The sequence below is a fragment of the Rhinoderma darwinii genome, chromosome 7 (assembly GCF_050947455.1).
Source record: "Rhinoderma darwinii isolate aRhiDar2 chromosome 7, aRhiDar2.hap1, whole genome shotgun sequence".
Taxonomy (NCBI): domain Eukaryota; kingdom Metazoa; phylum Chordata; class Amphibia; order Anura; family Rhinodermatidae; genus Rhinoderma; species Rhinoderma darwinii.
The window spans coordinates 71,672,578-71,690,108 of NC_134693.1; the positions used below are offsets into that span (position 1 = coordinate 71,672,578).

Here is a 17,531-nt window from a genome sequence, read left to right on the forward strand (position 1 = left end):
ATATACAGTTAAAACAAATGTAAAGAAACCTTTTTGAGAGACTTGCATCATTAGGCAAATGATTTGATTTCCCGAACTTCCTGGTTAAGCGATCCATTCATCCCTTGCATCTTCCCACAAAACCCCACGGCAGAATTCAGTCTCAGAAACGGAGATCTTGCTTTCTGTCTAAAACAGCGCTATCTACGGTATTAATACAGCAGCTATCGATCTAAAAGCATTAATACAGCAACTATCGATCGATGACTGCCGTATTAATACAGTAGATAGAGCTCTTTTAGACAGAATGCAAGATCTTGCGATAACCAGTGAGGCCTCGCGTTCGGAGACTGTATGCTGTCGCAGTGTTAGGGATAACGCAGGAGATGACAGGATCCCCTAACCAGGAAGTTTGGGGAGTCGGTCATTTCCATAATCAAATAAAGTTGTTTTTCTTTTAGTAATAATTGTATTTTTATATATCAGAAACACCATCCAAATATCAGTATTATCTAAGCCATTCCATTATACAGTCGCTTATAACCCCAAATCCCCCCACCAGACCGCGAGAGTTCAGGAAGAATAAAAAAATAAATAAATAAATAAATATATCAAAAATGCACCATCCACGTATTTCATATCACTTCAAATCTGAGAACTTGATTTTTAATCCGATATACTTTTCAAACCCTATGCCTTGTATTCGCTTATTTTCCCAGTCAGTTATTTTGGGAACCTCAGAATATATCCACCTTTGCAAGTCTTATAAAGTAGTTCCTTCACATTTGCTTTAATTACATGTATTCAGAAAAATATTTCTTTAAGGGGCCAATGATTGTTCTAATATAACAGGGACCCTATGTGTGGCGACAGGTCCTTTAAAAAAAGGAATTGGTCACAAGTTTTGAGGCCCCAAAACTGCTGACAGGGTAATATAGGGGAGAAGGAAGGCAACTGAAACAGCTTTTTCCTTGGTCATGCAAGTTACATGACAGAGAAACTTGATTCTCCCATGCCACTCTGCTCTGAATGCCAGCTCTAGCGGCGAGTCATGAGCCATCACTGAGCAGAGGGGAGGAGCTTGCAGCATGAAGTGCAGGAGGATTTGGACATAAAAGAATTTGTTCAAAATGAAACAAAAAACTTTTTTTCCTTAAAGAAAATAAAATTTGCCTTCAAAAGTTTACATAGCATTTAAAGCAGAAAATATGCTTACAAAAACAAGTTTTGAAAAACAGCCTACCTTGTTCATAGCGGTTGGCTGTGGGCTTCTCATTCCTGGCTGTCCTGCCATTGGTGGCCCCCCTTGCTGAAGAGTCTCTGCTAAAAGGTTGCTACAACTTCCCATGCCTTGGTTCGAGTATGGTATTCCAGGTCTACCTCTTCCTGCACCAAGTGACCCATTCATTATTTGCCCCTGCATCATGTTTTGTCCATTTCCAGCTTGCATCATACCTGTATTCATGCCCATTCTAGACTGGTTCATTGGATTGTTTAGGGAAGGCATCATTCCAGCTGCCGAGGAGGGGATCAGGCTTTGAGTGGATTGTCCTGGATTGCTTCCATTACCTCCTAAACTGAAACTTGTAGGTGACAATCCGGTTTGGGTCATTTGGCCCTTCACCATGTTGTTTAGAAGTCCAATACCTGGGCTGGTTTGGGGTGTTTGCTGACCAAGGCCCATACCCATATTTGTGCTACCACCTCGCAAAAGTTCAGAAAGCTGCTTATGTTTAGCAGCTGCGTCAGGTACCATACCCATGCTGGTGTGCAACTGACCGATCTCTCCACCGTTGCTTGCGCCAAATTCATTGGAGCTAATTAACTCATCAGGCAGATCTTGCTCCAGGTCAAATAAGGATCCAAAATCTAAAAAAAAGAGGGAAAATACATCCATAGTTGATTTCCAATAACACACAAAATTAGAAAAATACTAGAGCGCGCTAACATTGAGAAATTACTTATAGAGCATCCCAATAGAGAGTTAGAAAAGTTCACTATACAGATACAATTTTTTGGATAATATCCAGACGAGCGGGGCAGAATGTCAGATTTCCCAGCAGTTCTGCTCATCTGTCTGCATTATGAAGGCTGCCTGTAAGTCATGAGTGGAACGGTCCTAAAGCTAAAAAGCATTTACAAAAGTTACATTGAGAAATTGTCATTTATACCATACCACAAATTCAGATTTATTCTTTTTTTTCTTTTTTAAAGGATGTGTTAACTTTGGCATCAAACTTTATTGCTCAACTGTATGTTTAAAAAAACACAACTTGCAAATATCCTACTTTTGTGCACAGATGGATGTCCCCATGATTACCAACTACAAATTAACGGTCATGCTGCCCCTTCCCCTCACATTCCCAGTAACCAGAGCCTGCTACCCCCCACAATAGTCACATTAGGTCCCACTCTTACTAGTAATCATAATAGGGTCACCAACTGCTTCCTCTGTAGGCACACAGCAGTATGGCCATCCTAATCCCCTCCCCCAGTTGTCATAGCAATGTCATCGTCCTCACCACATACCCACCTTCCTCATGCTCCAGCAATGTGCCCTCTGCTGGCAGGAAGCAGCTTACTGTATTGGGCTTTCCTCCCCTATGGAGATGGAGCACAGAGCACGGTCCTATGAAAGCCATGGTGTGATCTTTCTTAATGGCAGTAGGGTGTGGGGGGAGGATGACGGTGCTGGGAAAGATGGAGCATGCTGCAGTCCTTGAATGTGTACAGCTCCATGCATTCAGCACTGGGTGTGAGCACCAGGCCGCAAAATGCAAAACCTATTTTCTCCGAGGTGCAACCTCGTTTGGTGTAGTCCGACCCGGAGGTCACGTCCACTCCCTTCTAACCTAGACTCCAGTGCTCGGATGATGAATGTCTAATACCACCCACACAACTGTGTTTTATTATTCACTTTAGTAACACGGATCTGCAATAACAGAAACTATGGACCGGTGTGGTGGTATTTCTGGAAGAAAGCAGCGATATTTTTCTAATCCCATAGAAACCCTTGAGTTTCAAACATGTTTGCATTCTGTATGCTCGTGCACAATAGCATTAGTGCAAATGCTGGGATCCCACGTCGCAGTGTAAATGTGTTTTTTTGCGGCAAATGGCAGCCAAATCACATTATTTTGCAGCGGTTTTATGAAAATTGCGGCAAAAACTGTATTTAAACCGCGACAAGAGAACCCAGTCTTCGTGTGCTTGCATTAACAATCGATTGGTCAGATTCTGATATGCAAACCACCAATCATAACCATATTACTTAAAAGCTGTTTTCTGAAGTCATCTGAAAAAGGTTATTCATTGTATAAAGAAAAACCATGCAGCTTTTGAATAAATTAAAAGCTTGCGCAGAATGCGCGCTAACGGGAGCACAACTTGTTAAAAGTGTCTCTCTCACTTCTTTAGGGAATGTTTACACAAGGGGAATTTGCTGCGGATTCTGCATAGAAAACAGTAAGTTAGATGAATAAGGCCCCACTGACACATTGCAGGGGGGAAAAAAAAAACCTGTGCATATTTTTTGGCTTAATGCAGATGTTCAATTTCACCAACAAAGGGTGGCGAAGTACCCCCATGCCAATACAGATGGTAAAAATTACTCTATATGTAATGTGGATTCCTCTGCAGTGTGAAAATTCCCCCCCCCCAAAAAAAAAAAAATATAACGCAGGTGCTATCTTGGGGAGAATTTTAGGAATAGAAAAAAACTCTGGATTTCTACAAACTTCAGAGAAACTGCAACATTGGATAAAGTGAAGAAATTGAACTGCAGTAAGACTTCTATAAAATCTCACTCTCCTATTCATCATAAAAGGAACGTTGCTGCAGATGTTTCAAACAGAATACAAAAAGTCAGGCGTGAAAGTGCGGCGCTCTCAATTTCTTTACTTTATCCAGTGATATGCCTTTACTTTCTGATTTAAGGAGGTCTGACCTCTGGGACCCCAACCAATCCCGAGAATGAAGGCGTCTAAGTGCTGGTTAAGAGCCGAGTCCCCTTCAAAGTTTTGCCTGAATAGCGGCACTCCCGGCACTCATTGTACAGCAACCTGCAGCAAGGCCCCATTCCTTCTCACGATTAGTTGGGGTCCCAGAGGCCGGACTCACATCGTTCATAAAGTGATGTCATATCCTAGCAATATGGTAACACTGTATGTGATAGGAATAACATGGATGTCTAGCAAATGCCATCAATGCACGGGCCCCAGACTTCTAAGAAGAAAAAAAAAACATTGGGAGCCACAATTTTTGGGGGTTTACAAATTGAAAATTACTACATGTAAAATGTAGAAGGGTGAAGTTTGCCACTTGTGCTCTTATCCCAACGATACAAGAGCAGTCCTGTTCCTGGTAAAGGTCCAGCGATTGGTGCCTGAAGTCGTACCCCCAACAATCTGATATAGGGTAGGCCAACATAAGAGTCCTGGAGAATCCCTTTAAGTAAAAGACATTCTAGGATCCTTTCTATGGCACGTATACGGGAAGGTGTCCGTAGCAATAGAAAAGAATGGGTCTAATAACGGTCCACAATTACGGACAAATTCTACGGTCATGTGATGGGGCCTTAACCAGTAATTATAGGAACAACGTTTCGATCCACTGCCAAATGGTGGATTTTGAAAACTAAGGAATTGATGCATAACTGAACACACTTGAGAATACACTGAATAGGCTTAGGTTACAAATAACTAGAATACAGCTTTAGGCCCCCTGCACACGTAGCCGATTAGTTGCAGATTTTCATTCCAGTTTGCATGCAGAAAATCCGCAGAGGACGACTGTTACAGGCAAGCAGGTGGGATTGAAAAAAAATTTCATCCACATACTGTAAAACATTTTCCACACAGATTTTTCAAAGCCGCAGCAATCTCATGTCCTGGACGCGCACAGCACCTTTCACCATTTTCCGTGCAGAAGGGATAAAATCCACACAACGCAGATTTGATGCGGAAAAATCAGCAAGACAAATCTGCCACGTGTGTTGGTACCCTTAGGGTGTGTTGGCACAAGGCGGATTTGCTGTGAAAACTCTGTATACATAAAGAACAACACTATTTTTGGCCATTGTATGACTTGCAAATGGCTTTTTTAGCAGTTTTCCTCTGCAGGCTCTCTCTAAGGCCTCATGCACACGACCGCGTTCAGTCCGTGATATGTGGACCGCATGTCGGCCGCATTTCCCAGACCAAACACCAGTTCAGGAAGCCGGGTTCCCAGAATCATAGTTCTGTATGACGCTACTGTCCCGTACCAAAACATGTTTTCAGTATGGGACAGTAGTCCCACGGGGAGACAGCGACTCCCAGCATCATACATAACTATGATGCTAGGTGCCCGGAACGGTGTTCGTTCCAGGAAATGCCACCGACATGCGGTCCATATATCACAGACCGAATAACGTCGTGTGCACGAGGCCTTATCTGTTGTCGGAGCTAGTGGGCGGGCGGATTCCAATTGCTATCTTCTCTTCTATACACAGCACGCAAAGAGGAGAATCTGCTCTCCTGTCTATCACATACAGTGCATTCGGAAAGTCTTCAGATGCTTTCAGTTTATTCAAATTTTGTTATGTTGAGGCCTTGTGCTTAAGGCTGGGTTCACACGACCTATTTTCAGGCGTAAACGAGGCGTATTATGCCTCGATTTACGCCTGAAAATAGGGCTACAATAAGTCGGCAAACATCTGCTCATTCATTTGAATGGGTTTGCCGACGTACTGTGCAGACGACCTGTAATTTACGTGTCGTCGTTTGACAGCTGTCAAACGACGACGCGTAAATTGACTGCCTCGGCAAAGAAGTGCAGGGCACTTCTTTGCAACGTAATTTGAGCCGTTCTTCATTGAACTCAATGAAGAGCAGCTCAAGATTTACGAGCGTCTCAGACGCCTCGCATAATACGAGGAGGAGCTTTTACGGCTGAAACGAGGCAGCTGTTTTCTCCTGAAAATAGTCTGTCATTTCAGCCGTTAAAGCCTCTCACCGTGTGCACATACCCTAAACAAAATGTACGTTTTTCCCCATCATTCTGCACTCAATACCCCCATAATGACAATGTGAAAACAGAATGTTAGTTCTTTGCTAGTTTATCGAAAAGGAAAAACTAAAATCTTGCATTGACATAAGTAATCGGACCCTTTTCTCAGTACTTCGTTGAAACACCTTTGGCAGCGATAACAGCCTCCAATCTTCTTGGGTATGATGCCACAAGGTTTGTACACTTGGTTTTGGGGATTTTCTGCCATTCTTCTCTGCAGATCCTCAAGCTCTGTCAGGTTGGATGGGGACAGTGGGTGGACAGCCATTTTAAAGGTCTCTCCAGAGATGTTCGGTTGGGTTTAAGTCAGGGTTCTGGCTGAGCCACTCAAGGAAATTCACAGAGTTGCCTTAAAGAGGCTCTGTCACCACATTATAAGTGGTTATAGTTATGTACGATGCTAGGAGTCCCTGCCTCGCTGCGGGACAACTATCCCGTACTGTAATCATGTTTTCAGTACGGGACAGTAGTTCCCCGGAGAGGCAGGGACTCCTAGCGTTGTACATAACTATGATGCTAGGAGCCCGGCTCCCTGCAGTGTGTTCGGTCCGGGACTTGCAGCCGAAATACGTTCCGTCCTTTACAGACCGAACATGTTTGTGTGAATCCTTAGACCCTGTTCACATCACGTTTTAGCCCTACGTTTAGCATGTACGTCAGGAAAGCAACTGTACGTTGTAGTTTTGTTTTTTTGGGGTTTTGTTTGTTTTTTTAACATGGGAGACACTATGGGTGGTGGATGCCACTGTATGGCATCAGTCATAGGCAGATGTTAAACATATATGTTGGGCAGCTCCCAACATCACTGTCCATATATGGATAGTGATGTCAGGAGCTTCCCAATGCCGGAGTACCCGTGCAGAGAATCGGAAGCGCTCTGGCCGCAGAAAGCTTCTAACATCACTGTTCGTTTCGGACAATCTGGCCGGGGATAATGTGCCATATGTGGACAGTAACGTCAGGGCTTCTCCTGAACCAGAGGGCTTGCTATGCTTTGGCCAGGAACTCCAGCATTGTAGCTCCTGACATTACTTTCCATATATGGAGCTTTCCCATTCAGATACCTATATGTAGCTACAAATACCTATCCAGTGGGCTACATTTCAGCCTTCCGTCAGAGGTATACATCAGGAGTCCTCCCGACGTATAGACGTATACCTCTGACAAGACTACAACGTGATGTGAACAGAGCCTTAGTAGCAGAAGTGTCTCCCCCTACATAGACAAGCTGTTAAGAGACTGGAGTGTGCTTTGGCAGAGACATCCCCTTACTGCAGTCTGCCTCTTCCTGCTCCCCTCTTCATAGACTTTTGTGGGTAGCAGCATCTGTGTCTCTCCTCTCTCTCTGTTCCCTCCTCCTGCTGCACTTCCCCCTCCATAAAACTTGGATGGGCAACATGTCTGTCTCGTTATCTTCTCCTGCTCTCCCCTCCCCATAGACTTGTATAGTCAGGCAGTGAAAAGACACACAGCCCCTTCCTGCAGTCTGTCTTCTCTGCTCTGTAACTAGGAGGTGGACAGCAGATTACATGAAGGAAGACACCTAGTGGCAGTAACTTCACACAGAATTTGCATGGATAAAATAACTACATTTTAACAGTAAGTAAATTACAAAGTAGATCTACATCAGGTACACCATAAGATTAGCATAAGTTGTTTGAAAAGTTAAGGCCCTATTACACGGGCAATATGAACACTTGTTCCAGATCATTGGCCTGCGTAATCAGAGAAACGATCAGCTGGCTGATCTGCTCTTTTATGCAGAATTAAAAATCATCTTTGTCGATATCATCTGCCCCAGTGTAACCAGGGAGATGTGCTGCCGACATTATGAAAATGTATAGGGGCGACCGATTGGAGTAACAAGTGCTGGTCCCTATACATAGCAAATCATTGCTCCGTATGAAAGGAGCAAACAAGCGTCGATCAACGAGCTGTCTCGTTGATGGGCGCTCGTTTACATAGCCCACGTCGGGCATTGTAATAGTACCCCTAGTGTCCATTTAAGGCATATTTAGACCAAAATGATCAACCTAAGCAACCTTGTAACCGGTCATTTACATAATGACCACACAGACACCTATACTGCCAGTAGCTTGAAAATGCATACTTTGCTTATAAACTAGTGACATTAAAAAGACCAAGAGAAAACGGTCTACAAAATTTGCCCATTGTTCTTAGAAGATTACGGGTTTCAATTAATCTTACACAAAATAAATCACCAGATTCTACCTGCCATTCACCGCCGTTACCCCAAAAAGCAGTATTGTTACTCACAGATCTGTGCTTGACCAGAGAATATCAAAAACCAAAAATTTCATATCTACCAATATTGCATAACACCAATTTACACAAGAGGTAGATTTTAACAATACACGCCCATACTAAGATAAGGAAGCCCAGGACCCAGCCAACAAGGTCAAACAGGCTAATATCTATCTGGGCTAAATCACACTTTTGTAAGAAAATACGGATCAAACATGGATTGGGTTTGTTTACAATTGTGCCTTTTCAGGCAATATACAATATAGTATTAATTTATGATCCATATTGATCTTTTAAGTCTTTCATCCGGATTTGTTACGTTTTTTGTTAAGGGATTAACTTTTTTTGCTGTTTGTGTAACGTTGTGTCGATTTCTATGGGCTAAAGACAGTGCCCATGCGTATCCGCTAGAACATGCTGCGCCATGCACATAAAAATACACACGTATAAAAAAGGAATAGTGAATAAAATTTAAATGTATTGGAAAAGTTGAATATATCGTGGCATGTATTGTAGTGGTAAATATTCACAGGATATGCCATAAATGTCTGTAGTATGCAGGTGCCAGATCTGGGATGGGTCATATCAACAGTAAAAATAACCATTTAGGCTAGTGATACATGGCGACTTGTGGCCGCACGACATAAGATCGCAATGATATGCTGCTAAAATCGAAACTAATGATAATGTATGTAAAATCCAGCAGGTTTTGATTACCGTGGGTCAGTAACATGCGGATCACAATGCGACCACATTCTCTAACATTAGTTGAGATGTAGCAGGATGACATTGTAATCTTATGTCGCGCAGCCAAAAGTCACTAGCCTGAGGCTACATTCACACGACAGTGAAAAACGGCCGCATGATGGCCGTTTTTTTAACGGACATCACACAGCCATTTTCAGAACAAGGAAGTTCTATGGGTGTATTCACATGGCCATTTTTTCCAACGGCCCGTGAATATTGGCCATCAAAAAATAGAATATGTCATATTTTTGGCCGTTTTCACAGCTAGACGGCTCCCATAGAAGTCAATGGATCAATTTTTACAGGCCATTTTTCAGGAAACAATCCTTGTAACGGCCGGTAAAAACGCCCAGCGCTAAGCAAGGGGAAGCCCTTGACATTACTGTCCATATAAGGACAGAGAAGTCAGGGCTTTTAACAATGGAATCCCCGGCCAGAGCATCGCAAGATCTCTGGCCGGGGACTCAAGTCTTATAGATAGCACCCCTCCATGTAGATAGCTACTCCCTGACTGAAGAATGCAACCCCCCCCCCCATCACCCGTAGATAGCGCCAATGTAGCTCCCTGTAGGAGTAGGCGCGGAATCCCCGGCGGCCAGACCCCGCTCTGGCAGGGGATTCCGCTCCTGGAGAAGCCCCCGACGTCACTATCCATAAATGGACAGTGTTACAGTATCCATAACGTAAAGGTATTACTCCTGGTGCGGAATCCCCGGCCCGCTCTGGCGGGGGACTCCGCTCGCCTGATGTCACTGTCCATACATGGACAGAGACGTCATGGGCTCAGTCTATGAGCGGACTCCCCGGCCAGAGGGATTCCGCTCCTACAGTGGCGCTATCTACAGGGGACACTGTGGTAATATCTACAGAGGAAACTGTTGCGCTATGTGGGCTATATGGCACTATCTACAATGGGCACCGTGGCACTATGTGGGCACTGGCACTTTCTATAGTGGGCACTGTGGCACTAGCACTTTGTGGGCATCATGGCACTTTTTTTAACGCCCATGAAAAACAGATGGCAAATGGACATTAAAAACGTACATACGGACTGGAAATGGATAAAAAAAAGTTTGGAGACAAACGGATGCAAAATGGTCATGAAAAACTGACAGTTGATCAGTTTTTAATGGACATTTTTCGTGAATGTAGCCTTAGCGATATATATGGACAGTGACGTTAGGGGCTGCTCCTAGAGCGGAATCCCCAGCCAGAGCGCTGCCGATGCTCTGGCAGGAGATTCCGCTCTTGGAGAAAGCTCCTGACGTCACTGAAACAGACTCGTCAGGGGCTCCTAGGAGCGGAATCCCCGGCCAGCCAGGTCTGGCTGAGGATTCCGCTCCTACAGGGAGCTACAGCTGCGCTGTCTGCTTTGATGCGACAGAGCAGCTGACGTATATATGGTCAGCGACGTCAAGGGCTTCCCCGTGATCGGTCAGGATTCGTTTTTACCAGCCGTTACAAGGATTGATTCCTGAAAAACGTCCGTTAATAACTGATCCATTGACTTCTATAGGAGCCGTGAAAACGGCCAAAAATAGGACGTCCTATTTTTTGACGGCCAGTATTCATGGGCCATTAAAAAAAGGGCCGTGTGAATACACCCATAGAACTTCATAATTCTGAAGACGGCCGTTCAAAAAAAGTCACACGGCCGTTTTTCAGTCGTGTGAATGTAGCCTAAAATTATATTCACACAACAGTGAAAAAAATGGGAATTAAAAAGGGATCAACTGTCCGTTTTCCATGGCCATTTTGCATCAGTGTCTCCGAATTTTCATCCATTTCCAGGCTGATCGTTTAAACGGCCAGTGGTCATCCAATTTTCATGGCCGTTTAAAAACTGGATGGATTTCATTTGTCAGGGTTTTTCTTTGTCCCAAGCACCTGAAAACACCACAGTGCCCATGTAAATAGTGCCGCAATGACCCTATAGATAGTACCACAGTGCCCACGTAAAAAGTGAAACAGTGCCAATGTAGTAAGCGCCAGTGTCCCCTGTAGATACTGCCCATATAGTGCCAAAGTGCCCTTGTATATAGCACCACACCGCCCCACCCACGCTGTAGACAGCGCCACACCCACAACCCACCCACCCTGTAGACAGCGCCACACCCACAACCCACCCACCCTGTAGACAGCGCCACACACAACCCGCCCACCCTGTAGACAGTGCCACACCCTCCCTGTAGACAGCGCCACACACACACCCCGCCCACCCTGTAGACCGTGCCACACCCTCCCTGTAGACAGCGCCACACACACACACCCCGCCCACCCTGTAGACCGTGCCACACCCTCCCTGTAGACAGCTCCACACACACACACACACCCCGCCCACCCTGTAGTCAGCGCCACACACAAACACACACACAACCCGCCCACCCTGTAGACAGCGCCACACACACACACAACCCGCCCACCCTGTAGACAGCGCCACACACACACACACAACCCGCCCACCCTGTAGACAGCGCCACACACACACAAACCGCTCACCCTGTAGACAGCGCCACACACACACACACACCCCGCCCACCCTGTAGACAGCGCCACAGACAAACACACAACCCGCCCACCCTGTAGACAGCGCCACACCCACCCTGTAGACAGCGCCACATCCACAACCCGCCCACCCTGTAGACAGTGCCACTCCCTCCCTGTAGACAGCGCCACACACACACACAACCCACCCTGTAGACAGCGCCACACACACAACCCACCCTGTAGACAGCGCCACCCACACAACCCACCCTGTAGACCGCTCCACACACAACCCACCCAGCCTGTAGATAGCACCATGGGGGCACCCTCTAGGAGTGGAAACCCCAGCTAGAGCATCGGCCACGGATTCCACTCCTGGAGGAACCCCTGGCATCACTATCCATATATGTGATGTCAAGGGCTTTCCCAAGATAGGAGAGCTTGTAATGCGCTGTCCCCCCGGACTCCATAGTTGAAAGCCCTGACATCACTGTCCATATACCGGCCTCCCCAGGCTCAGTGCTTAAAGTAGTGCTGTGCCTGGGGAGTCCTCGAGGGCCAGGATCAGTTTTTAACGGCCATCACAAAAATTGATTCCTGAAAAACAGCTGTTAAAAATGGAGCCATTGACTATGGGGGCCGTGAAAATGGACAAAAATAGAATGTGTTCTATTTTTTGATGGCCAGTATTCACAGCAGTTAAAAAAACAACACACCATCACACGGCCATTTTTCACGGTTGTGTAAATGTAGCCTTAGGGCTTATCCACACATATTTTTCGTCTGGAATTGCGGTCAGGAAATACACAGCAGAATAGAGTAGCAGCAAAGTGGCTGAGATTTAACAAATCTCATCCACCCGCTGCGTAAAACTTCCCAGGAGAAATTCGCCTATGGTGCATATTTTTCGTACCGCAGCATGTCAATTCCTGCTGCGGAAAGTGGACCGAATTGCTGCGTTTTTCAGGATATCACCATTTCCCAGCATTGAAAAAAACGCAGCAAGATACGCACCATTTTCTGCATCAATTCCGTTACGTGTGGACAAGCCCTTAAAGAGGCTCTGTCACCAGATTCTGAAATCCCTATCTGCTATTGCATGTGATCGGCGCTGCAATGTAGATAACAGTAACTTTTTATTTATTTTTTTAAACGTTCATTTTTGGCCAAGTTATGAGCTATTATATATATATGCAAATGAAGTTTGAAATGGACAACTGGGCGTTTTTTTTTCGTTATGTCCAACTGGGCGTGTATTGTGTTTTTAACTGGGCGTGTTTACGTGTAGGACACTGCAGTAACGTTAATCTCTGTTTATGTGGCTGCACATCGCTGCTGTATAAATCAATGGAGAGGTGTATGATGCGGACTGATCACTGATTGGTCAGCGTCATACACGTAAACACGCCCAGTTAAAAACACAAAACACGCCCAGTTGGACATAACGAAAAAAAAACGCGCAGTTGTCCATTTCAAACCTCATTTGCATATATATAAAATAGCTCATAACTTGGCCAAATATGAACGTTTAAAAAAAAACAAAAAACGTTACTGTTATCTACATTGCAGCGCCGATCACATGCAATAGGAGATAGGGATTTCAGAATCTGGTGACAGAGCCTCTTTAATGTGATCACTAATGAAAAGTATGGCTGCAAGAACAGAACGAAAACATAAGTCTCTGTAAGGCACTGTTCACACTGAGTTTTTTTGGCGCCGATTGACACCGAAACCGCGTCTGAATCAGCGCCAAAAAGCTGCCGAAATTGTCCCCCATGGTTTTTAATGGGAGGCAGAGGCATTTTTTGGGCCGGGCAGCTTTTAAAAACTGCACACACTGGACATGAGTTTTTTAAAAAAATTAAAACTATTAAAGTCTATGGGAGAAAAACACCACTTAAAGAGACTCTGTCACCACATTATAAGTGCCCTATCTCCTACATAAGGAGATGGGCGCTATAATGTAGGTGGCAGCAGTGCTTTTTATTTTTAAAAAACGATCTCTTTTCACCACTTTATTAGCAATTTTTAGCTTTATGCTAATCGGGTTGCTTAATGCACAAGTGGGCGTGTTTTTACTTTAGGCCAAGTGGGCGTTGTACAGAGGAGTGTATGACGCTGACCAATCAGCATCATGCACTCCTCTCCATTCATTTACTCAGCGCTTAGGGATCCTGCTAGATCCTTATGTGCTGTCTTATACTAACACATTAACAATACTGAAGTGTTTAGACAGTGAATAGACATTCCACGAAAAATTTAAAAAAATGCCACCGACACCCAAAAATTCAAGGCCAATTTAAAAAATAAAATAAAAAGTGCCATATTTGTAGTGCGTTTTACATTAACCCATTGACTTAAAGCCAACACCTGGCTGCAGCGTTTTTTGCCGCAGAAAACTCCAGGAAAAACTCAAGGATACGGAGTTTTTCCTTAAAACAGCGCTAGCAAAGCAACCGTAGAGGCAATCCCTGCGGCCAAACCACCTGTACTCCATGGCTCTACTGAACTTCACCATCAAAAATCACCCTAAAACTTGAAGGTCTGTTCAGTAGAGGTGTTGCTGACTTAATACAGATACAAAAATGCAGCCGATAAAGTTTATTAAAATAAAAAAATAAAAAACTGGCGACCACTCTAACTGCTGCTTTGCTGGCATACGGCCATTTTTACACTTTGGGTGGAAATCTTTAAAGACCACCTCCAGTGGAAATACAACTTTCCATGTCTGCATTCCCCACCTGACTGTATACAACTCTACACTTCTATATATACTCTATTTATTTTGAACTGCTGCCTTGTCTGTGCTTTAAAAAAGCCTCCATCTTGATTCTTAGATTTCCCCAGCTTTCTCTGTTATGCTATCAATCCCATGATGCTTCAGCACAGGATCACATGACCAGCTAAAGACCATACCATTCCTGCATGCTGGGGACACTGATTATCACTCGCTCAATATTCTCCTAAATAAACGGAGAAACCATAGGTATAAAGTCAGGGAGGCTGCACTAAATTCTTCTACATTATACCGGTGTGACCGAAACCGGTGTCAGCGGATGATAGAAGTTTCTGCCCCCCGCCCCCCTGTGCAGAACTAGTGTGGTCCAGGAACTGCTGAAGCCTGTGATGGGTGACACATAGATCTCCATAGACTCACGTAGAGAAAGCGTGTCACCGAGCCGGATTCCCACTGCTGCTAAGCAACCATCCCAGTCTGATAGATAGAAGCGTAACAGGTGAGAGACTGACATAGAATACAATAAGGGTGCACATGGGAAAGTTTTGTTTTGGCCGTAGTGTCCCTTTAAAGTGGTAAAACAAAATTGACCAAGATCTTTTCTTGAAATTGGTAGTCTTTACAATGTGATCTCTATAAGCAGGTGACAATATATTGCTCCAAAATCCTTCATTTATAAGTCCAAACCCCATTACAGTACATAAGGTTGCATATTTTAGATGGGAGTTTGTCCATCATAAAGAAAACTCATTTTTCTATTGGGGTTTTAGTGTGAGGATTATGAATGGCATCTCATTGCTTCTGAGTTCTAACAAACATCGGAGTTCCTATTAATTTAAAAGTTAAGAACCCAAGAGGAACAGAATATCTGCCGCCTTTTGCTAACACAGTTTCAGAAGTGAAATGTAGCTCACAATAAAGTGAACCACCATCTTATACACAGTGAATCGTGGGCATCAGAGCAAAAAAACTGCACGCGGAGCCTCCAGACTGATCTGGGTACATGGAAAGTAACATTCACTTCATCGGCGCAGAATTGTGAGCGAATGTGCGCTGCCCGTTACACGAATCACCCACATCAATGACCATCTGTATAAATCTAGATTAGATCACAGATTTAGACTAAACCCATCACTCAAAACAGGTGACACTGCACATTTCTAGTTGGGTCTTCCTGGGCCATTCACAGCAGCAATGGTGGGCATATCGGTCCAATCGCGTGCGTTTTATTTCCTCGTGTTTCGCTCTTGTAGCGATTTGCCGTAACAAACCTGGCTAGCCTAAGTCTACCCAAATAAACAAAGGGGGATATTTGTCCATTCTTAAAAAAAAAAAAAAACACGAACGAATGGTTCAGGTAACCCATAGTAACCCGCTTTCTGCTTTCAGGGCCTGTGAAATGGGAGATTTGTTGCTATGGGCTCCCCTCTCCTTTGCACTAGTTTTGATGTCACCTTTTCGTTATTCACGTGGACACAAATTTACAAGAACGCTGATTATTCTGACCGTCATTGGGCCTAATACAAAACATTGGAAGTAAAATGAGGAACATTCTTCAGGACAAAAATTACAACTGCATTTAACGCCGCTAGTTTTTTTTTTTAAGGTTTTTTTTTCCCCAAAAACGTATGGCGTTGTCAATAATAGTTTAAGCAAAGCTGAAGAAATAGCGACAAATCAATCATACACCAATAGATCGAGGACGATGACATTATTCCCCCAACACGCTGGAACTCCCATGATGCCAAGTACTTGTCATTTAACCCCTGCAGAAGTGTAATGTAAAGTGAGTGGAGAAGTTACCTGGACCATCGCTGGAAGACAGGGCAGGAGAGGAGATCTTGGGCTTCTTGGCTGACGGTGGCCCCGTATCAACCAGATTTTCGGCCATGGCTGCAAGTGTTTTTGTCGTGCTCCAAAGCTCTGCTGGACGTCTGTTAAACAGCAGTCGCTAAAACATACACATACAAGAAATGTCTACACGAAGTCTCATCGAATGTCTCCACACTCGCGATCCTCTTCCTAAGAGGGACAATAAGACGCAAGGGCTCCTATAGAGCTCCTTCCAAGCTGGACAGGTAACGGCCCTAAGTGCTCAGACGCCCCATCCCCGCACGGAGTGCTCCTGCCTGTCTGCTCCTGATGCTGAGTACAGCACGGTATGTGGGCCTCTCCAGAGACGTCATCCTACACAAAGAATCAAACTAGTAGATCAGGATCGGGAACGTTGAGCCCAATTATTTGATTCCGGGCGCCCAGCAGTTTGGTACAAAGGGAATGAAGTGGTTATGGGGGGTGGGGGAAACGGGAATCCCACTACCTTACGGCCACTTAGAGGCGCAGACCTGGGTCTCTCCCCCCATGAGAGGGCGGCATCGTTGCACCAATAGATCACCCCGTGAATTGACTAGTCGCCCCGCTGTGGAGCTTACATAGCTGCTTACTAGCGCTAGTCTCTGGAGCTAGACTAAGTGCAATGAGGTTGTACGACCTCCACTGCGCGCTCCCACAGATCAGGGCCCCTTCAATTATCTTCCAGGTTAGGATTGTTCTCTAGCCTCCTCCGCGGCCTCTCCCGCTGTCCGGCAGAGAGCGCAGATATTCTGGTCCAAACCAAAGCGCAGATTTGGAAGAGAAGCAAACGACGTATAAATGAAAAGACTAGATGCTAAAACTGCCTGAAGCCGGTGTCGCCGCTGCGGCTCTCTTGGGATCTAAGGGGTAGCGGTATCCCGGGTCGCCAAGGGATGAAAACAGGGAGGAGCTCGCAATTAGAGATTGGGGGTCCACGGCAGACGACAAGGAAACATTCCCGTTCTCATTTAGCCTCCTCTGTCTCTCTAGGATCTTGTGGTCCGTATCCAATTCAAGTCGGGGCTCCGTCCCTCACACACAAACAAAATGGCGGCTGTTGTTTCTTCACTCCGCTCAGGGAAGCTTCGGCAGTAGCAGCCGGAAACGACGCAACACGATAGTAAGGAAAAGCTACGCCTCCAGTGGGAGGAGTCACGCAGGGTGGGATGGGCTTCACACAGCGATAGCTAATTGGCTGTCTCACACAATAAACTCCCAGAACTCAGAGCGTTCTGAGGTACACGTGATGTCGACTAGGACGTTTAATTGGTCAATTCATTGCAGAGCTTTGGTTGTGTCAGAGCCAGGTTTGTCTTTCTTAAAGGAGAGGCGGAAAGCCTTAGCTTTTTTTTTTTTTTCTCTCTTTCCTCCTTCCGCCATATGATACGGCCGAAAATAATGTTCTGGTAGATTATTG

The 17,531-nt window shown here is 45.0% G+C and overlaps 1 protein-coding gene across 5 annotated transcripts in view; it reads right to left on the reverse strand.

Moving 5' to 3' along the window:
- Window positions 1-17,227, reverse strand: part of EP300 (EP300 lysine acetyltransferase) — a 136,075-nt gene extending 118,848 nt beyond the window's left edge. For all 5 annotated transcript variants that reach the window (XM_075833531.1, XM_075833530.1, XM_075833528.1 and 2 more), the window contains exons 1-2: window positions 16,064-17,227; window positions 1,223-1,848 (exon numbers count right to left, since the gene is read on the reverse strand). In XM_075833531.1, the coding sequence (XP_075689646.1) occupies window positions 1,223-1,848; window positions 16,064-16,151 (714 nt within the window). In that variant the 5' untranslated portion in view covers window positions 16,152-17,227. The remainder of the gene's footprint in view (window positions 1-1,222; window positions 1,849-16,063) is intronic.
- Between the last annotated feature and the right edge of the window lie 304 nt (window positions 17,228-17,531).